The 23,624-nt window shown below is 41.6% G+C and overlaps 1 protein-coding gene and 1 pseudogene across 3 annotated transcripts in view; one reads left to right on the forward strand and one right to left on the reverse strand.

Moving 5' to 3' along the window:
- The window catches only part of PIR (pirin), a 97,760-nt gene that overhangs the window by 73,705 nt on the left and 431 nt on the right, over positions 1-23,624 (reverse strand). For 2 of the 3 annotated variants that reach the window (XM_044937185.1, XM_006067076.3), the window contains exons 2-3: positions 22,103-22,233; positions 12,302-12,394 (exon numbers count right to left, since the gene is read on the reverse strand). In XM_044937185.1, coding sequence (XP_044793120.1) covers positions 12,302-12,394; positions 22,103-22,195 — 186 coding nt within the window. In that variant the 5' untranslated portion in view covers positions 22,196-22,233. Of the gene's footprint in view, positions 1-12,301; positions 12,395-22,102; positions 22,234-22,473; positions 22,495-23,624 lie in introns of those variants that run through there. The other variant, XM_044937184.1, reaches the window with a different exon arrangement.
- On the forward strand, positions 6,114-6,963 carry LOC102413630 (annotated as a pseudogene).

The raw sequence follows: 23,624 nt of genomic DNA on the forward strand, positions 1-23,624 counted from the left end.
CTCAGTTGTGTCCGACTCTTCGCGACCCCATGGACTGCAGCCTACCAGGCTCCTCCATCCATGGAATTTTCCAGGCAAGAGTACTGGAGTGGGGTGCCATGGCCTTCTCTGCTCCTTGTTGCTACAAGAAGTTAAATGACTGGCCAAGTATTCAGACAGTCAACTAACCCAATCTACTTCCTCATTATACCCAAAGTTCAGAGAAGTGAGAGTATTACTTTGCACTTACAGGCAGGAAAATCAGGTCCCTGAACCATGAGAGCACTGGGTCCCACACTAAGTAACAGAGGTAGTATGAGGTAGTCGCAGTCTGAGGATCTGCGTCACCCGTGCAGTCTTACTTCTAATGGTATTAATGTGTCACTGTACAGAAACACTATCAGAGGTACAGAATGGAAACTTTGTTCCAGAAGTAGCAGCATGGAAGAGGGGACAGGTGTGGGCCTGGATTAGATGAGCCCGCCTGCCTTGTATGGACTGTGTGTGTGTTTGACAAGTCACCATTTCTTTGGCCTCTGTTTTCTCATCTGTAAAATGGGGAGCTAACAATTCCTGCTTTCAGGGTTGCTGGGAGGTTTAGAGGTAATGTAGAGAAAGCACGTGAAGCTTCTCATAAAACATGTAGCTAATATTACTGCATGACAAATTTCCTATGCATTTAATCTTGTGTGGTCAGGCATTTCATTTGGAGTCTACTGATGGATAACTTCAAAGAATCTTTCTTTGCTCTAGTGTTGAACATTTGGAAAAAGCTTTTTGTCCTATAATGGTCTATGCTAATTTACTCTAGACTTATTTTTAGTCTCAATGAATAAGCATTATTTTATATTTGGTAACATAAAAGAATGTTTAAAGACTAGTTTATCGTTTTTATTATTTTGAATTTGTCTACTTACGAACTCTAGGAATGTAGTCTTTCAGACATGAATGGTTTCTGTCTATAACTGTAATTGGGTACGAGTGGGGCAGATGGGGAAATTTGTTGGGAATTTATTTGGACTACTTTCGAAGAACATTTCCATTAAACTGCCACTTTCCCTCATATGACCTATGCTGGGAAACTGGGCGCTGCAGAATATTCAGAGGCATTCCCAGCTTCTACCACTAGATGGCAGTAGCACCATCCAGTTGGAATGACCAGCATGGTCTCCAGAAATTGCCACAAGACTCTGGGTAAGCAAAATCACCCCTAGTTTGAGAACCACTGGCACAGTCTAAAAACCAGACTCTTAAACTAAAGATAGTTCCAATTTCAAAATGACTGCATTAACCCTGGAGCTTCAGGATATAAATATTGGCCTTTCATTCATAACTAGAGATCCAGTTTGCCTTTGAAGACCTTCTCCAATGATGGCCCAACCTACAGCTTTAGATCGTGCCCTGCCCTACACATCCAATTTTTAATTCTACCTAAACTAATCCCTGGTTTTAGTTTATCCCCATACTACGCCCTGTACTTTTTCCTCTGCTGTCCAGGCAGTCATCTAACTTATCCCTTACAGTTTTACTAAATGGCCAAACTTTTCCTGAAGCCCTCCCAGACCTGTTAGAAATGCTAGCTTCTACCCCCGAACATGAAACTTCAGGCACTGGACCACTCTTGTTCCTCCTTAATTATTTTCTCACTTTCTTGCAAACTGGAAGTCTTCTGCCCCCACTTCTAAACTCATTTGTGTGCTTCCATGTACACATAAACATAATTGTAATTTCCTTTTGGACAGGGAACATACTGTAGAGGAGAAAGTTATGTTTTTTAATTTAAACCCCTATTTTAAATTTCATGGGCACCTCTAATGGTACACAAATATTTCCTAGAAAAAGCTGCCCTAAGATCATACCCTCCCTTCCACTCTGGCATATATTATTAGCTTATCTGATTGACCAGAATAGAACACAAACCAGGTTGATCTTATGTGGCAGGGGCAGACCCACAAGAGTTCCCGGAGAGCAAGTGAGCATCAGCTCCTTCACTAACCACAAGAGCACTGTTTAATCTTCAAATATAGCAAGTGAACAGGGAATTTCAAAATTATCAATATTTGAAATAACCAATACACATGGTTCAAAATTCTAATGGCACAAAGAGAAAAAGAGGGTTAGAATGAAAATTAATTCTTTCCCACTCTCCCTCACCACCAGTAACCTTCTCCAGAAGGTACATTACCAGCTTATTGGTTATTCTTTCAGAGATAATCTAGGCATACCCAAGAATCAAAGTATAAGTGGAAACCACTTATATGTTGTCATCAAGAGATGAGTGGATAAACAAAACGTGACATAGCCATATAATGGACTATTAGTCAGCCATTAAAAAGAATAAGGTTCTGATATGGACTACAATAGATGAGCTTTGAAAACATTATGCTGAGTGAAAGAAGCCAGTCACAAAAGACCACGGACTGTATAATTCCTTTTATATGAAGTGTCTAGAATAGGCAAATTCATAGAAACACAGTGTGGTTGCCCAAGGTTTGGGGAAGTGGTAATGCGGAGTGACTGCAAATGGGTAAGGGCTGTCTTCTGGGGAGTGATGGAAACAGCTGGAGTCAGTGGCGACACCTGTACAATCTTAGGAATATGCTGCTGCTGCTGCGTCACTCAGTCATGTCCAATTCTTTGCGACCCCATGGACTGTAGCCCACCAGGCGCCTCTGTCCATGGGATTTCCCAGGCAAGAATACTGGAGTGGGTTGCCATTTCCTTCTCCAGGAGATCTTCCTGACCCAAGGATCAAAACTGGGTCTCTTGCATTGGCAGGATTCTTTACTTCTGAGCCACCTGGGAAGCTTAGGAATATATAAAAGTCACTAAATTTTCAAAAAAGCTTTGTGAATGTACATTTGTATCTGTCATTGTATGTTCATTTTCTAACAACCATCTTCTATTATTGCTATGTGAATTCTGTGACTTTGTTTTCTTTGCATCAGTGTAATCTGTGGAAGTCACCATCCATTCAAATAATCCATCTTACACACAATAAATAATAAACCATTTTGTAAAAAAGAATAAAGGTATAGTCTTTGCTCTTTATACAAGTCCTACATCATCCCATAACAATTTTGTACTTTGCCTCTGCCGCTTTCCAACTATCACAGAGATTGTTCTTTATCAGGACCTATCAAGCTGTGGCATTCTTCTAACAGCTGGGTTGTATGTCACTGTATGGACACATCCGAGTAGACCACTAGTTCTCAACTGGGGACAATGTGGCGGCCCCCTGCCCAAAGCAGACAGTTGGCAGTATCTAGAAACATGTTTTGTTATCACCACTGGAGGTAAACAGGTACTATTAGTATCTGGTAAGAAGAGGATGGGGATGCTGCTAAACATCCAAAAATGCACAGCTCCCCCTCCCTCCCACAACAAAGAATGATCCACCCAAACTATCAGTAGTACCAAGGATGATGAACCTCCATTTAAACAGACCATGATTCATGAAAATGTAAATTATTTATAACATCTGCCTTTACAATGTTGCATAATACTCCAACTTTCAGGTATATAATAATTTCCTGATATATAATCTCCACATATTTAATCACTCCCCTTTATTTTAGATACTTCGTTCCTTTTTCTAACTTTTTAATATTGCACTGGAAGAAACACTTGTATAACAAGCCACTGTTCTCATATTGGGCTTTTTTTTTTTTTCAGGAAATTATTAGATTGCTATAAGTAAGGTAACTGGGTTAAAGGAGAATGTTTTTGCCCTGGAATTGTATGGGGCTCTTATTGTTATTATGAATGGGATTCCCCCACATTACATCTGGTTATTGCCTTTGTGCAGGAAAGTAGGTGACTTTCGCAGTTATTTTCTATCCAGCCATTTACTTTTTTTTTTCTCTTTGTCTGTACCATGTGGCATGTGGGACCTCAGTTTCCCAAACAGGGTTTGAACCTGTGCACCCTGCATTGGAAGGCAGAGTCTTAACCACTGGACCGCCAGGGAAGTACCTATCTGGCCATTTAAGTAAGACACTTTTGGTTGATGTTCTTAGCATGGCAGTGCCAAGGGGTATCCTTGGAATGAGGGAGACTTTAGTATCCTTTCTATAATCTACTAGTGTCACCCTCAATTCATGCCAAGTAAACATATGCACTAACATCCATCCATGCGCTCAGCTGTGACCATAATTTCCTCCTCCAATCGCATCACCACCCAAAGCTGGATGCAGCCACCATGGGTTAGGGTTAGGGTTCCCACAAGAATTTGTTTCCTCCTCCTTTCCAAGAGGTATAACTCTTATTAATGGCCTCAAAGCTTCCAGAACCATATTCAATCATTACAATGCTGGTAGACATTCTCATCTTTTTCCTCACAGTGTCAGAACTTGTCAATACCTCCATGTTAAGACATGACAGAGGATGTTCCTTGAACAATAGAGTCTTTCTGATGTTCAGAAAATATCCTTCTTTCCTAGTTTTCCATTTTTTTCTTTCCAGAATAGATTTTGAATTCAACTCTTTTTTTTTTTTTTTTCCAGCTTTGATTCAACAATGGTACGCTTTGGGTTTGAAAGTACAATGAGTTAGTAAAAACAGGTTGCGTGGGAGACAGGAGGTTTGGATCCAGCTGTAAGTTTTAGGTATGAATCACCAGAACCCTACCCTTCCTCTTGGGATATTGTTCAGGGGTTGCATGCAAACGCCACTGGCTGCCAACCAGTAAACGTTAAGTGTGGTTTTTCTGATGGGCACACCCCTGGAAATACAGCAGGTCTGTTCTCCTGAACAAGATTAAAGAACCTGCTGAGGCTTGTAGTAAAAAATGTGATAAAACATTTCTAAACCCAGCTAAGGAAAAAATGGACCAGACCATCCTAAAACAGCCCTGCGAAGCAGGCAGGACAATTACTCCTAACCATCCTTCAACTGAAGCAGGAGTGACCAACAGCATTGGTTTCTCCAGGACCAAGGGGTTCCCAGGAACACAGGTCTGTCAGTGCTAAAACCTGGAAAAGTCCCAAGGCTATAATTTAAAGGATGAATTTAAAAGGCTCAAAATGTGTTTCTTCTCAGGGCAGGTGAAGGGTTCATCAACGGTGCGTGAACTTGAAGTACTTCTCTTTCAGGCAAAACTAAACTTGGGCAGGGTGTGGATTCAAAAGGAAGAGTGCTGTGCATTTTGTCAGATGGTTCTTTGTTTCTGACCATTTAGAGCTGCCCTAAACAAATCAAGATATCAGGCCAGACCAGAAGTAGGTAACTGGAAAATCATTCCGCCCTTTACCACAAGCCTTTTCACAACAATGCTTCCCGGAGTACAAACTCCAGGCAGGAAATACTGCATATGTTTTCCCCTTTGTCTTGGGACCACCAGCTGTGCCTTCTCCTCCAGGGTCTTCCTTCTTCCTAAAGTTTTCTGCAAGTTTTTAACAGAAAATACCTCACTATCCAAAGTGAAGAGTTAAATTTTAGAAAATAATTAGCCCTTAACTCAATAAAATCAGGTTCTTGCTCTTGGCTCACAATTATATTCCTTAAATAAAGAAGATGTGGTATACACACACACATATATAAAAATACACAATGGAATACTACTCAGTAATAAAGAAGGAATAAAAATGCCATTTTTGCAGCAACACAGATGCAATTAGAGATTATCATACTAAGTCAAGAAGAGAAAGACAAATACCATATGATATCACTTTTAAGTGGAATCTAAAATATGACACAAATGAACTTATCTACTCCTGCAGTGGAACCATGGAGTCCTAACCACCAGACTGCCATGGAATTCCCTGTATATTTTTGAAGTTCATATTAAAAGACAGCTGAAACTTGGGTTACCTACACTCTTGGGGGAAACCCTTGAGGGAAACAGTTGATTCTAGTTATTCACAGTAGTGATATTCTATTTCTGCTTATTTAACTTATATGCAGAGTACAGATGTGGGAAGATGGCGGGCCTGGCATCCTGAGGTGCACGGGTCACGGCGCTCTTTAGCCCACCTGTGTCCCACCTCCCGGGGTTGCGCCCGGTTCATCCCCCCACCGCTCCCTTATCCCCCAGGGCCCCACGTGTTGTGTTGCGGGGAGCAGCGCCCAAGCAGGGCGGGAGAACACGGGAGAGCTCTTGGGGGTGCGAGGCGAGGAGCGACCGGCTGGGCAGCATGAGTCAGCAGCGGCCAGCGTGGAAGCCACTGAGCCTGCTTGTGGACCTGGCGGAGGCAGTGTGCTGCCGCTACCGCAACCCCATCAACGTGGAGGGCCTGCTGCCATCAAAAATAAGGATTAATTTATAAGGTAATGTACAATATGCGTCCATGAGAAAAGCACTGAAAGTGAATAGACCTCGTTTTGATGTATCACTGGTTTATTTAACTCGAAAATTTATGGATCTTGTCAGATCTGCTCCTGGGAGCATTCTTAAACAAGTTTGCAACAAAACTGGGAGTACAAAAACAAACAGTGTATGACATCACCAACGTCTTAGATGGAATTGACCTGGTTGAAAAGAAGTCTAAGAAGCATGTTCAATGGATAGGATCGGATCTGATCTTAGCAATTTTGGAGCAGTGCCCCAACAGAAGAAGCTGCAGGAGAAGCTGTCTGACTTATCAGTAATGGAAGATGCCCTAGATTAGTTAATTAAGGACTGTGCTCAGCAACTGTTTAACAGATGACAAAGAAAATGAAAGACTAGCATATGTGACGTATCAAGACATTCACAGCATCCAAGCCTTCCATGAACAGATTGTAATTGCAGTTAGAGCGCCCGCAGAAATCAGACTGGATGGTCCAGCTCCCAGATAGGATTTGATCACAGTACATATCAGGAGCACCAAAGGACTCATTGACATTTATTTATGTGAAGTGGAGCAGGGTTCCCACTCAAGTGATAAAACGTCAGACAGCACAGGGACCTCTTCATCCAAAAGCAAGCCTCCGGAGCACCCTCAACCTGATAAAGAAAAAAATCCTCCCCAGCAAAATCAAGAAGTGCTTCAAGTGGCCAACTGATGGTGTTTGAGGTACCGGGCATTGAGTCTCTCGGACTCCTGTGTGGACGAAGATCCTCAGAGCAATAAATTGTCCCTGCCATTTTCTCATTCTTGGTAGCCGCAAGGCCAGGAGTGCATCCAAGCACTTCGCTCCTTAGATTCCTGGATAATGACGGTTTCTGCATTTGAAAACATCTCTTTTTATAATTATTCACTGCTTTTTTGCCAGTGAAGCAGTCGTCTTGCCTACAGAAATTACTGAATCACATGAATATAACTGAAACAGACGGGCAGGCTGGGTGGACAGCTCCTCGTGGACTCTGCCCTTTGCCATATGTAACACATGTCGTCACAAAAGAAGTTGCTTTACACGGTTTCATGTCTGCATGGATGGGTGTGCGCACGAACCTGACATCTTTGTACATATTTGTATAATGTCTATATCACTTGTGAAATATGTCTGAGACTGTTCACCCTGTACAGCCAAAATAATGTAAACATATTCTCTAATTTCCATGGTATCTATGACTTATTAGAATCCTCTGAATGAGGGTTCAGTCAGTCAGTTCAGTTCAATCGCTCAGTCGTGTCCGACTCTTTGCGACCCCATGAATTGCAGCACACCAGGCCTCCCTGTCCATCACCAACTCCCAGAGTTCACCCAAACCCACGTCCATCAAGTCGGTGATGCCATCCAGCCATCTCATCCTCTGTCGTCCCCTTCTCCTCCTGCCCCCAATCTCTCCCAGCATCAGAGTCTTTTCCAATGAGTCAACTCTTCGCATCAGGTGGCCAAAGTACTGGAGTTTCAGCTTCAGCATCAGTCCTTCCAAAGAACACCCAGGACTGATCTCCTTTAGGATGGACTGGTTGGATCGCCTTGCAGTCCAAGGGACTCTCAAGAGTCTTCTCCAACACCACAGTTCAAAAGCATCAATTCTTCGGTGCTCAGCTTTCTTCACAGTCCAACTCTGAGGAGAGTTTTTTCCCTAACTTCTACATGTAGAAGTATCATAAAAGTGTGTGCAGTTAAAGTTTGTGGATTTAATGTAAGTATTTCAGTATGGTTTCCCCCTGCTAAAATTGGACTTTAGGCTCCCTATAGACTCATTGTGTCCAAGCAGCCTGGTGACGTGCCCCAAGCTTTGGGGACAAGTGTAGAAATGCCATCAGCTCATGACTGAATTCCTTGCAAGACATGAATGCAGTCATGGTGACAGTTGAAACTATTAACCTTTTTTGCAAGATTTTGTAATATGTTTCTGTATGCAGCCTTGCTCTTCAACCAGAGGGGTTTATTTACGATGAGTCAGTGGTCCCCCGCCCTCTCTCCAGCTCTAGTCCCACGTTCCTGAGCACCTGGCTCTTCTACCTCATCGGGTAAGTCATTACCACTCTGTGCCTCGGTTTACTCAGTAGTTTACCATTAGACTGTGAGCTCCTTGAGGGACTTTATCTTAATCATTGTTAAGCCCAGCACCTTGCACCACTCCTGGTAATTGAAAAGCGCTTGATAAATGTTTGAACAAATCAGGTGAGTGAGTGAGTGAATGGTAGAATTAGACTAATAATACTTGGCTCATACCATACAAGATTCTTATATCATTCAGATTCATATTTTAAACTTCTCTCACTTTCAAAGAAAGGATTGAGGCAATGTGAGATTAGGACCATGTAGAAAAGCGTTAGCTTAGGAATCAAAAATCAACATGCTATAAAATCATGCCGAGTATTTAGGATTTGCACACCTCCGAGCTCCAGTCGCTTTTGCAGTCCTGTCCCTCAGCTGAACACCAGCCTCCTCCCTCCTCACAGTCCCTACTGGCTGCCTCTGCAGGCCTTGGCCATGAGGCAGAAGTTGTGTGTATAGGCCAAGTGCTCCATGGAGGATTCCCGACTCTGCATTGTAGATTTGGCAGCTGTCAGTTACATGTGATGGCTAAACATGAGAGTGGATGAGGCCACCTAATGAGAGGGTACCAGCAGGAGAAGAGGAAAGGCCCATTAGCATTTATTTTAAGGGGAGGTACCCACTCCACTTTCTTGCCTGGAGATTTCCATGGGGGTCACTGAGTCGGATGCGACTGGGCAACTGAACATTTTCACTTTCACCAAAGAAAAAGCCTTTCCCAAGAGAGAAAAAAGAGAGGAGGAGGGAAAAATCGGCTGAAGAAGGTGGTGTTCCCAAAACCCAGAAATGAAGTATGGCCACAGGTGATAGCATTGTTTCTAGGCAGCAGTTCCTTACTTGTGAAATGTGACAAGTGTTCTACTTTGCAAATCATTCTGAGTAAAAGACGATCGTGTAAACGAAAGCCCTCTGTAAACTGTAGATAGGTTACATAAATGAATCTTTTTCATCAAAAAAAAAATACATGCAGAGTACATCGTGAGAAACACTGGGCTGGATGAAGCACAAGCTGGAATCAAGATTGCCAGGAGAAATATCAATAACCTCAGATATGCAGATGACACCAGGAAGTAAAGAAGAACTAAAGAGCCTCTTGATGAAAGAAGACAGTGAAAAAGTTGGCTTAAAACTCAACATTCAGAAAACTAAGATCATGGCATCTGGTCCCATCACTTCAGGGCAAATAGATGGGGAAACAGTGGGAACCAGTGACAGACTTTGTTTTCTTGGGCTCCAAAATCACTGCAGATGGTGACTGCAGCCATGAAATTAAAAGATGCTTGCTCCTTGGAAGAAAAGGTATGACCAACCTAGACAGCATATTAAAAAGCAGAGATATTACTTGCCAACAAAGGTCTGTCTAGTCAAAGCTATGGTTTTTACAGTAGTCATGTATGGATGTGAGAGTTGGACTATAAAGAAAGCTAAGCGCCAAAGAATTGATGCTTTTGAACTGTGGTGTTGGAGAAGACTCTTGAGAGTCCCTTGGACTGTAAGGAGATCCAACCAGTCAATCCTAAAGGAAATCAGTCCTGAATATTCACTGGAAGGACAGATGCTGAAGCTGAAACTCCAATACTTTGGCCACCTGATGTGAAGAACTGACTCATTGGAAAAGACCCTGATGCTGGGAAAGATTGAGGGCAGGAGGATAAGGGGACAACAGAGCATGAGATGGTTGGATGGCATCACTGACTCTATGGACATGAGTTTGAGTAAACTCCGGGAGTTAGTGATGGACAGGGAGGCCTGGAATGCTGCAGCCCATGGGGTCGCAGAGTCAGACATGACTGAGCAACTGAACTGAACTGAACTGATGTTCTATTAAGTTGCCATGATCACAGAGTGAGCCTACACTGAACCATTGCTCCAGGGGAAATACAAGGTTAGGTTCCCGCAAGCCTCCAGTCACAACCAAGAATCAATACGTAACCTTCTGTTATGTGTGCTTCTGTTTAAAGACACCATATTGACTATACATTGTTGACTGATTAACACTGAACTCAGGGCCAACAGCACTACATCTCAGGCCTGAAGAAGCTTCTCCAACACATACTTTCTCCAAAAGGCACTTTACAGCCATCTTGCGCTTAGGAACACTGAACAGCACTTCACTATGCCTGGGGGCATTTAAAACAGCAAGGTCACCAACAAAAAGCACAAAATGTGGCACTAAATTGGCCTCAGGAAGGACACTTGTTTGCAGTAGGAGAGCTGAAGCAAGAAGGCAGAGCGTTGTCTTGTTCACCCTCAGCTGGGAGCACGTGCATACCCACAAATGATGGTGCGAGCACCACAGTTATAAATAAATTTAGGAGTAGGTGAATTCGCTGATCCAGAATCCACAGATGATGAGGACTGCCTGTAATAACAGATACACTTTTATGGAAAATTCTTACTCAGAAGAGTCAAATACCAATATTCTACCACTGAACCCTTTCCCAGAGTAGTTTAACATTGAGCGCCTTACAACTTATAAACTGTCATTTAGAAAGGAAATTAAATCTCCTTTCCATAATGGATAAGAAAGTGATGGGTTTCATCATTCATTTTATTTAATGTATTTATCATCTTTAGCAAAATCCATCTCTTTTTATTATTCAATTACATTCAACCAAGCAAGACAGAATCTCCACCAGGAGAACATGGAGATGGGCGGGATGATATGAGATAAAGAAACTTACAGTCCTCTTGGGTGTGGGAGGGAGGTTCAGAAAATTCATTTTAATACAAGTGGAATATGATCAAGGCCACCATAAATATCTAACATGTATGAGACTGGAAAAAATCTAATGCTATGGAGGCCAAATGAAGGAGAAAGGGTATCCTCTTGGGACTGTCTGGAAGATATGAAGGAGATGGTAAGATCTGAAACGATCTTGAAGGATTAGTAAAATGGCAGCTGGAGCTGTGGGATGGGGTGTTGAGAATGTCTTAATACCAGAAGCAGAAGAGCACAGCAGGGAGACCTGCTCTGGGATCTGGGTCAGAACTCAGCATGCATGTAGGGGAGGAGGAAGGCATGGTTTCCATTTTTGCTGTAAAGCAAGGCACAGTGGCCCTGAAGTGATCACAGAGAAGAGAAGTAGAAGGCAAATGGCAGTGAGGAAGGGAAATCCATCCAATGATCTTAATCCTTCATACTGTTTTCAGAAGCTTCTAGGTTTATTCTATTTTCACACTGCAGTGGTTAACTCTTTACCTGTTCATCTTTTACCTCCTTAACTAGACAACATCCTACATGTAAGCTTTCCTGGTGGCTCAGCTGGTAAACATTCTGCCTGCAATGTGGGAGACCTGGTTCAATCCCTGGGTTGGGAAGATTCCTTGAAGAAGGGAATGGCTACCCACTCCAGTATTCTGGCCTGAAGAATTCCATGGACTGTATAGTCCATGGGGTCGCAAAGAGTCGGACATAACTGAGTGACTTTAACTTTCAAGCAGTGGTCACGCCTCATTCTTCCTTAGCTTCCCTCCCTCTGCCTCTGTCCTCTCTCCCTAATACATACACACACACACACCCTAACATACAAAAGATGACCTGAACCATGGCTTCATGTCACCACACATCAATAAATATTTATTCATTCAGTAATGGATTTGATAAACACACTAAGCCCTGGTCTGTTTTCCTCAGGGAGGATGTGACTAAACTTTGTTAGGAACTGTCCCTACATTTCCCTGCAATACATGTGTCAGGAAGATTCCCTGGAGAAGGAAATGGCAACTCACTCCAGTATTCTTGCCTGGAGAATTGCATGGACAATATAAAACAGATATTATTAATAAAATTCTACTAACAGCCAGTCTATAGCCAGGAACTTATAAATTAACTATGGCCTATTATTTATTGCTTCTAAATTTTAATTTTCTATTAAAAGAGAGTATTAAAGAACAGAGGTAAATTTTAAAATACACACTTTTGCAGTCAAATTGTTTTACTTACTGTTTCAAAACCTCGGTGTGGGTGATCAGGAAATCCACCTGGTCTACCGCCTTTAAATTCATCAAATAGTAAAAATGGATCCAGATTTTTTAACTGAAATAAAAATAAAACCCAGCAGATTAGATGTGCCTTTTAAGTCACACTACTTGGGGCTATATTCATAAACAGATCTAATGAATCTCATTAAAAACGACTTGGCTAATAAGCAATTTTTTGCAATACAAAATGCTTTCAGGAAAGACTTCCTTATACACACACACACACAGTCACTAAGTTAATCAGTTGACATTTTATGAGAAGTGGACAAATGATTCATGATCATCTAAGATCTAAGTAGTCAAGCACAAACAAGATACAGTCCAAAAAGATTCATAATCTCATGGGGGAACACACTAGAACATCAATTACTGTGCTATGATGATAAATGCTCTGGACGAAGTTAGCATATAGGAGAATGGGGAGACATTAGGGCAGGTTCAACCAGGGAGGTGTCACTTGAGCTGAGTCTTAAAGTATATATATGTAGAAGTTAATCAAGAAGAAGCAGGAGAAAGAGGAATATTCTAAATAAAAGAGCAGAGAAGCAGCTTGGTAAGATTGAAAACCTGTGAGGAAACTACTCTTGTGAAGCAAAAAAATGCACATGGAACTATGATGAGAGATGGGCTGAGGACAGAGGTCAAATCATAAAGGAGTTTGGGTTTTATCCTGAAGGTGATGGGTTTAATCAGGCTGAGATGATAAGATCTAGAAAGAGCATTCTAGCATATATGTGGAAGATGGTCTGGAAAAGAAAGAGATGGGAGGCAAAGAGTATTTAGAAGGTGCTTTCAACAATCTAGCTCAGTTGGTAAAGAATTCGCCTGCAATGCAGAAGACCCCCAGTTCAATTCCTGGGTCAGGAAGATCCGCTAGAGAAGGGATAGGCTACCCACTCCAGTATTCTTGGGCTTCCCTGGTGGCTCAGTTGGTAAAGAATATGCCTGCAATGCAGGAGACCTGGGTTTGATCCCTGGGTTGGGAAGATCCCCTGGAGAAGGGAAAGGCTACCCACTCCAGTATTCTGCCCTGGAGAATTCCATGGGCCATATAGTCCATGGGGTCTCAAAGAGTCGGACATGACTGAGCGACATTCACTTTCAGTTTTCAACAGTCTGGGCAACAACGAAGGCCAGGTCTAAGGCAATGGCAGTAGTGATGGAGAATGGGAAAAAGGAAGAGCATTAGATCACTTCCAACTTTCTAGCTTTGGGGCCTGGGAGGGTGGTAAGGCCATCCAGAAATACAAGAAACATAACAGAAGGAGCCTTGAAGTAGGCATGGTGACTTCATTCTAGGTCATGCTGAGTTTGAGATATGTATATAAATTTTATATATATATATATATATATATATACAGTACTATGAATATTCAGTGTCTAGTATACTGTGTAAAAACTAGACAGCAAATGAAGATAAATCTTGAGCCCAAGTGAGAGGCAAAAGCAGAGCTGGCTGTCATCAGCATATCTTTATGGTCACCTTGGTTATCCTTGGCCATTTGCTATTCTACACAAATTTTAGAAAACATCTACAAACAAAAATGTTGGACTTTTGGTTGGAACTGCTTTGAATGTATGGATCAATTTGGGGAGAAATGATATTTATGTAGTATTGAGTTTTCCTATTCATAAACATGGTTACTTCTATTTATTTAGGTTTTGGAAATGTCTTTCAATAGGATTTAAAATTTTCTCCATACAGATTTTGCATATATGAAACTTTTTTCGACTAACATGCATTTTATGGTATTATAAATAATATATTTGAGATATAACTGACATATTATATTAGTTTTAGATGTACAAGGTAATGATTTGATATTTTTAAATACTGTGAAATGATCACACACTACCATCTGTCCCTATAAAAAAGTACAAAAAAATGAATATTTTTTAACAGTCTGCTGCTAGGGATCAAAAATGTGAATGGAAGGACTTCCCTGGTGGTCTAGTGTTTAAGAGTTCATGCTTCTACCACAGGAGACACAGGTTTAATTCCTTGTCATAAACTAAGATCCTACATGCCATATGGCATGGCAAAAAATAAAAAAATTTTAAAAAGAAGTGTGACTAGAAAGGTGATTTTGAACACTGCTAAGCTCTTATTGATTTCAATAATTCATCTGTAGCTTCTGTTGGATTTTCTTTGCAGACATTCATATCACCAGTATATTTTTTTGGTTTTATTTACTTATTTTTATTTATTTTAATTGGAGGCTAATTACTTTACAGTATTGTGGTGGTTTTTGCCATACATTCACATGAATCAGCCATGGGTGTACATGTGTTCCCCATCCTGAACCATCCCCCCCACCTCCCTCCCTATCCCATCCCTCAGGGTCATCCGAGTGCACCAGCCCTGAGCGCCTGGTCTCATGCATTGAACCTGGACTGGCAATCTATTTCACATATGATAATACACATGTTTCAATGCTATTCTCTCGAATCATCCCACCCTTGCCTTCTCCCACAGAGTCCAAAAGTCTTCTTTACATCTGTGTCTCTTTTGCTGTCTTGCATATAGGGTCATTGTTACCATCTTTCCAAATTCCATATATATGTGTTAATATACTGTATTGGTGTTTTTCTTTCTGACTTACTTCACTCTATAATAGGCTCCAGTTTCATCCACCTCATTAGAACTGATTCAAATACATTCTTCTTAATGGCTGAGTAATATTCCATTGTGTGTATGTACCACAGCTTTCTTATCCATTTGTCTGTCGATGGACATCTAGGTTGCTTTCATGTCCTGGCTATTGTAAACAGTGCTGCGATGAACATTTCACCAGTATATTTTTATCAATAAGCTTTTGGCCAACAGTTTACAAAGTATTGGGTTGGCCAAAAAGTTATTTCGGAAGTTCTTTTGGAAAACATCCACACCACACCATCTTACCACTCAATTCAGTGGCTTGGTTGTGTCCGACTCTTTGCAACCCCATGGACTGTAACACACCAGGCTTCCCTATCACCAACTCCCAGAGCTTGCTCAAACTCATGTCCATCCAGTTGGTGATCCATCCAACCATCTCATCCTCTGTTGTCCCATTCTCCTCCTGACTTCAAATCTTTCTCAGCATCAGGGTCTTTTCCAATGAGTCAGTTCTTCACATCAGGTGGCCAAAATATTGCAGTCTCAGCATCAGTCCTTCCAATGAGTATTCAGTACTGATTTCCTTCAGGATTGACTGGTTTGATCTCCCTGTAGTCCAAAGGACTCTCAAGATTCTTCAACACCACAGTTCAAAAGCATTGATTCTTCAGCACTCAGCTTTCTTTACAGTCCAACTCTCACATCCATAAATGACCACGGGAAAAACCATAGCTTTGACTAGATGGACCTTTGTTGGCAAAGTAATGTCTCTGCTTTTTAATAATGCTGTCTAGGTTGGTCATAGCTTTTCTTCCAGGGACCAAGCATCTTTTAATTTCACGGCTGCAGTCACCATCTGCAGTGATTTTGGAGCCCAAGAAAATACAAGTCTCTCACTGTTTCTACTGTTTCCCCATCTATTTCCCATGAAGTGATGGGACCAGATGCCATGATCTTAGTTTTCTGAATGTTGAGTTTTAAGCCAACTTTTTCACTCTCCTCTTTCACGTTCATCAAGAGGCTCTTCAGTTCTTCTTTGCTTTCTGCCATAAGGGTGGTGTCATCTGCATACATGAGGTTGTTGATATTTCTCCTGGAAATCTTGATTCCAGCTTGTGCTTCATCCAGCCTGGCATTTTGCATGATATACTCTGCATATAAGGTAAATAAGCAAGGTGACAATATACAGCCTTGACGTGCTCCTTTCCCAATCTGAAACCAGTCTGTTGTTCAATGTCTGGTTCTAACTGTTGCTTCTTGATCTGAATACAGATTTCTCAAGAGGCAGGTAAGGTGGTCTGGTATTCCCATCTTTTTAAGAATTTTCCAGAATTTATGGTGATCCACACAGTCAAAAGCTTTGACATAGTCAATAAAGCAGAAGTAGATATTTTTCTGGAACTCTCTTGCTTTTTCGATGATCCAACGGATGTTGGCAATTTGATCTCTGGTTCCTCTGCCTTTTCTAAATCAGCTTGAACATCTGGAAGTTCTCAGAAGATCTTACCACTACAACTCACTGAAGGCTCAGGTGACCATTAGCATTTTTTTCAGTTCAGTTCAGTCGTTAGCTGCTGCTGCTAAGTCACTTGCTGCTGCTGCTGCTAAGTCGGTTCAGTCATGTCCAACTCTGTGTGGCCCCATAGATGGCAGCCCACCAGGCTTCCCTGCCCGTCATCAACTCCCAGAACTTGCTCAGACTCATGTCTATAGAGTTGGTGATGCCATCCAACCACCTCATCCTCTGTTTTCCCCTTCTCCTTCTGCCTTCAATCTTTCCCAGCATCAGGGTCTTTTCCAATGAGTCAGTTCTTCGCATCAGGTGGCCAAAATATTGTAGCTCCAGTATCAGTCCCTCCAATGAATATTCAGGACTGATTTCCTTTAGGATTGACTGGTTGGATCTCCTTGCAGTCCAAAGAAGTATGTACATTTTTTAAGACACAATACTACTGCACACTTGTAGACTAAGTGTGTATAAACATAAGTAATTTCTATAGGCACTGAGAAACCGAGATAATTGTGTGAACTACTTTATTGCAATATTTGCTTTATTGCAATGGTGTGGAACTGAACCCCCAACATCCCTGAGGTATGCCTGCATGAGAGTGGCCCAAGGAAAATCACAGCAGAAAGGACTGCCTGGCCAAAAGAGGAGTGGGGCATAGAAGCAAATGCAGATGAATGATGGGTTTCCTTCCTGTTGGGAGCACACCCGCCAACATCATGATATGCAATCATTCCAATTATAGCCTGGCTACCCTGTCCATATACAGTATAATGGATGGTACCAGTTGGCCCAGCTCCATCTCTTGTTCACCATTCATCACCAAAACAACATTATAAATTCCTCTACCTCCATATTTACAGCAACAAGGAACGTGTCACCTAGAGCCACTAATGTTAAACACTGTTGTAAATTCTACCCTACAATAGCTCTGTGCTCTAGTTTTTTTTATGAGATTTTATTTTCCACTGATACAGTCTTGGTGCAAAAAGTTTGAAAAGTAACCACCTTGAAGTGAGAGTGATGTTTTCCTCTCTGCTGATGGGAGGGCTGGGGTCCATCTTTTGGCAAGTTGGCAGTGTGTGGAGTGCTAACAAGTATGGTAACAATCTAAATGTTTAGAAGTAGGGCCAGCATCAGCAAAACGTCTACAAAATAATAAATACTGGAGAGGGTGTAGAGAAAAGGGAACCCTCCTACACTGTTTGAGGGAATGTAAATTGATACAGTCACTATGGAGAACAGTGTGGAGGTTCCTTAGAAAACTAAAGATAGAGCTAACATACGATCCAGCAATCTCCTAGGAATATATCTGGACAAAACTACAGTCCAAAAAGATACATGCATCCCTATGTTCATTGTAGCACTATTCACAATAGCAAAGACATGGAAACAACCTAAATGTCCATCAACAGAGAAATGGATAAAGAAGATGTGGTACACACACACACACACACACACACACACACAATGGAGTATTACTCAGCCATTAAAAAAAAGAACGAAATAATGCCATTTGCAACAACATGGATGGACCTAGAGATAATTATACTAAGTGAAATAAGTCAGAAAGAAAAACATTGTATGATATCACTTAAATGTGGAATCTAAAATATGACACAAATGAACTTATCTACAAAACAAAAACAGAATCATGTACATTGAGAACAAACTGGTGGCTGCTGACAGAGAATGGGTTGGGGGAGAAATGGAGGAGGAGGTTGGGGTTAGCAGATATAAGCTTTTATATATAGGATGGATAAACAACAAGGTCCTCCTGCAGAGCACAGGGAACTATATTCAATACCCTATGATAAACCATAATGGAAAAGAATATTTAAAAAAGAAATGTATATATATGTATGTATATATATTATAACTGAATCACTTTGCTGTATAAGAGTAATTAACACAACATTGTAAATCAACTATATGTCAATAAAAATTTTTCAAATATTTAAACAAAAAGTAAAAAAGTTGGGCTAAGAATAAGAGAATAATGGGAATAATGGTATGCTCTTTCACTGGAATATGTCATAACTACTTAAATGGTATTTATGAAGAATTTATAAGAATGTGGGAGGTGCTTGGCTACCCTGTTAAATGAAAAACTAAGGACACGAAATTGTTTATACTGTACAACCAAAACATATAACTAAACAGAGGTAAAAGAAAACATTCTCTGTCTTCAGTTCAGTTCAGTTCAGTTCAGTCGCTCAGTCATGTCCGACTCTTTGCGACCCCATGAATCACAGCACACCAGGCCTCCCTGTCCATCACCAACTCCCGGAGTTCACCCAGACTCATGTCCATCGAGTCAGTGATGCCATCCAACCATCTCATACCCTGTTGTCCCCTTCTCCTCCTGCCCCCAATCCCTCCCAGCATCAGAGTCTTTTCCAATGAGTCAACTCTTCAAATGAGGTGGCCAAAGTACTGGAATTGCAGCTTTAGCATCATTCCTTCCAAAGAAATCCCAGGGCTGATCTCCTTCAGAATGGACTGGTTGGATCTCCTTGCAGTCCAAGGGACTCTCAAGAGTCTTCTCCAACACCACAGTTCAAAAGCATCAATTCTTCGGCGCTCAGCCTTCTTCACAGTCCAACTCTCACATCCATACATGACCACTGGAAAAACCATAGCCTTGACTAGAAGGACCTTTGTTGGCAAAGTAATGTCTCTGCTTTTGAATATGCTATCTAGGTTGGTCATAACTTTCCTTCCAAGGAGTAAGTGTCTTTTAATTTCATGGCTGCAGTCACCATCTGCAGTGATTTTGGAGCCCAAAAATATTAAGTCCAACACTGTTTCCATTGTTTCCCCATCTATTTCCCATGAAGTGATGGGACCGGATGCCATGTGGCACTAGGAATGGTTCCTATTCACGTTTTTCCTTAGAGTGGAGACACACCTGGGGCATGGTAGACCCTTTGAATTAGTAGAATGTGGGGGTCTCTATAGCACAGGTTTTTCAGCCAGGGACTTTTAACTGGGTAAATTCTATATTTTATATATCTCTATCTATAGATAGAATTCAGGGTGACTGTAAACTTGGCTGGGAACAAAAAACACATCATTATTTTTACTAACTTCCAACTAAATTTTTTCTTCTTCTGAATTTTTTTTTTGTAGTAAAACAAACATAACATGAAATTTACCATTTTAACCATTTTAAAGCATACAGTTTGGTGGCATTAAGTACGCTCACACTGCTGTGCAACAAGTCACCACCATCCATCTCCAGACTGAAATGTAACATTTCCTTTAATTATGAATGCAGTCAAAGAATCACAGTAAATTACCAGGACCTGTGACTTTGTCACCAATAGAAATCAAAGCTCTTTTCATATCACATCACAGTTGCTGCAGGTACTGAACCATGTTCATGCTCCTCAAAGCTTTGAAATTAAGTAGTTATGAGAAGTACCACTACATCTTCTTACTGAATATTACTAGAGTTATTTAAGTTACTAATTGCAAATTTGTTTTTGCAATATTTTACTAACTATATTTCAATACAAAGATTTTCCTTTGTGTGTAATCCCATGTATTTTATACATTTTAAAAACATTATTCTGAGAAGGAATTTATAAAACAACATTCTGAGAGTGAACTGATGGATTTCAGCAGACTCCCAAAGGGGTTCATAAGACCAGAAAAATTAAGAACCCCTCAGCAGATGTGTTTCTGATGGAGTAATTAAAGTATTAGCTACCCTGAACATACAATACTGGGTTTACTGAGAGGTGTTTGAATTCTTCTGCTGGCAATGTGGCCTAGAAGAATATGACACCACATCCATCTGCATCTTCCCAACATCCACTGTGCATTTAGTCCTTAGAATAATCTTGTTTGCCTGTATCCCTTTGAAAACCAAAATCTGACTGACCTCAAAAGACATTCTCAGATGAACAGGAAGCTAATGGTGGGAAGAGTATGAGAATATTAGAGCAGAATTTAAGAAGAGGAACAAACCAGCCTCACTTTTCAAAAATAATCCATTTCCCTAATATACTTCTCCTTTATTCAAAAAATATTTTGGGGAGATGCTCAACATCACTAAGTAGTAAAATGCAAATCAAAACCACACGGAGATATCACCTCACACCTATCAGGATGGCTATTCTTAAAAAAAAACCACCAAGAACAAGAAATGACAAGTGTTGGTGAGGATGTGGAGAAAGGGAAACCCTACTACACTACTGGTTAGAATGCAAATTGGTGCAGCCACTGGGAGAACAGTATGCCAGTTCCACAAAAAATTAAAAGTATAACTACCATGTCATCCAGCAATTCTACTTCTGGGTATTTATCCAAAGAACATGAAAATGCTAACTTGAAAAGCTGTATGCATCCCCACGTTCATTGCTGCATCATTTACAATAATCATGGAAAGAACCTAAGTGTTCAATGACAGATGAATGGATAAAGAAAATGTGGTGTGTATGGGATACAATGGGATATTATTCTACTATAAAAAAAGAATGAAATCTTGCTGTGTGCAACAACATGGGTGGACCTTGAGGTCATTATGCTGAGTGAAATAAGTTAGACAAAGACACTGTATGATCTCATTTATATGTGGAATTCAAAATCAAACAAAAAAAAGCTCATGGACGCAGAGAACAGATTGGAGATCGCCAGATGTGTGTGTATGTGTGTGTGTGTGGGGGGGGGGTGACAAATGGATAAAGGGGGCCAAAAGGTACAAACTTTCAGTTAGAAAATAAATGAGTCATGGGGAGGTAATGTACAGCACAGTGACTGTGGTTAATACTGCATTACATGTTTGAAAGTTGCTAAGAGAGTAGATCTTAAAAGTTCTCATGACAAGAAAAATATTACGGTGACAGATGTTAACTAGACTTGTGATCATTTTGCAATATATACAAATACTGAAGCATTGTGTTGTTCACCTGAAACTACTATTATATGTCAATTATACCTCAATTTCTGCTTTTGGAATCTGGAGCTGGGCACTGTATTCCATGGATTAGAATCATCATTTCCTTTTTTTGCACATAAGATTTTCTTTTCTCCAAGTCCCATGTCTCCCAAAATTTTCAAAAACTGCTCTCTGATGTTGAAAGATGTCTGCCTGACCTACAATCACCTTCTCTGAGGGAAGCCCCCACTTAGCCCCCCATCAAGAGGTCCAAAGAGTCCAGTCTCAGCCATCTCTCTAAGAACTCAAAATGCCTGGCAAATGGCTGACTGCCTCAGGGTAGAGACCTGACCCAAGAGGAGGCAATGGGATTCTCTCTCCTAGGAATTTGGGATTGGGCCCCAGCATCTGTCCCTGGTGCTTTGACTGGTGGGCATGTAAACCTAGGGGATCTAGCAGGTATGCCTGGGCACGTGCACCTGGAGGCTGACAGATCAACTCAGGATAGGATGTGGGTGTTCGGAGAGCAGCACAGACGTTTCAGTCAGGATCACTGGATCCACAGTACAGAAATCCCCTTGAGGTGGGGCTAGTCTCGAGGAGACCCCAATTGCTAAGTTTCGAGTTGGTTCCTAAGGTACCCCATGGGGCAGCTCATGATTGTCTCATGCCCTATCTTCTCAAGCTTACCCTCAGGGTCCCACCCGTCCCTTCTGCTAAAAAAAAAAAAAAAAAAAAAAAAAGGCATGAAACAGCCACCCAACCAGCATACCTCCGGTCTTCCGATGCTTCTGCGGACTCGCGCTCCAACTCCTTCCGACTGCTCCCGGCTGAGCACTGAGAGGGTAACCTTCTTGGACGACATCGTATCCAAGGTTAAAAAGCAAGTGTTCTGAGGCTGAGCTGTAGAGGATGCAGGGTAAGAGAAGGGACAACAAAACAGAGACGTCATCAAGGAGGGACCGACCACCCACGGTCTATAAAAAATAGGATAGGAAATTCACCCCCCACCACGCCCCAAATATTGTATGGCCAAAAAGTTCATTTGGGGTTTTCTGCAAGATGTTACAGAAAAACCCAAATGAACTTTTTGGGCTTTTTGGCCAGCCCAATATTAACAGCTATAATTTTTTAATTGCTTACTCTGCACAAGACCTGGGCTAGATGCTTTCAAACACCACTAATGATGGTGGACGCCTGTGAGTGCTCAGGAGGTTCCCAGCACCCTACTAACGATTTACAATGGTTATCTGGTGTAGTCCCAGGACCACCGTTGACCACAGTTAGTAATAACAGCTGCTGGGCATTTACTTAGAACCTCTAATGAGCACTTTACCTGCTTCATCTGATTGAAATCTCTGCCCCTTCCTCTACCCCACGTTGCCCCAGAAGGGAGCTGTTACCATGAGCTAAGAGAGATCTGGGTATCTCTTATCTGAATGTGCAAGGATCTTGGCACTGAAAGGGATCTTTGAGGGTCATCAAATTCAAAGACTCGTCTATCCCTGAAGTTCAGGGTCAACTTAAGTGGCAAGAAATACTTGAACCTTTCTCTGAAGTCTTCCAGAGCACAGAAAAGCACAGGAAACTCACGGAGGAGGTGCCCTTGACCATGCAATCTGTATTCTACTCAGGACCCCCAATTCAAAAGTGCTTCCTCTTTGTGAGTCTCACACCAAGTATAATTAATCCATTTTCCACTTCAAATGCTTGCAGACAATACACGCAATCCCTAAAGCTCTTCTGCAAATGACATATAATCCATTCCTTCAAAGTTTCCCACTCAAACCAAGATAGATATTTTAGCAAGAAGCACAGACTCTGGAGCCACACAGTCTGAGTCTGCATCCCAGGTTCACCACGTATCGGCTGTGTGATCTGAGGCCAACTGTTAAACCTCCCTGTTCCTCAGGCTTTCCACCTGTGAATAGGAGTCATAAAACAGTGTAGATTCTGCAAAGGAGTGTAGTCAGTGTTCTAAGAATGTGAGCTGCTGCTACTCAGAGCACTCTGCGCGGCTAAACCCTCCAGCCAGTCAAGTGAAAGTGAAGTCCGACTCTTTGCGATCCCATGGACTGTAATCTACCAGGCTCCTCCGTCCATGGGGTTTTTCAGGCAAGAGTACAGTACTGGAGTGGGTTGCCATTTCCTTCTCCAGGGGATCTTCCTGACCCAGGGATCGAACCCAGGTCTCCTGCATTTCAGGCAGACGCTTTACCCTCTGAGCCACCAGGGAAGCCCGGCCAATCAAGGCTCACTCTAAGTGTGCTCTCCCCTGGGCTGCCACCTTTAGT

This window comes from Bubalus bubalis, chromosome X (assembly GCF_019923935.1).
Source record: "Bubalus bubalis isolate 160015118507 breed Murrah chromosome X, NDDB_SH_1, whole genome shotgun sequence".
In the NCBI taxonomy this organism is placed as follows: Eukaryota; Metazoa; Chordata; class Mammalia; order Artiodactyla; family Bovidae; genus Bubalus; species Bubalus bubalis.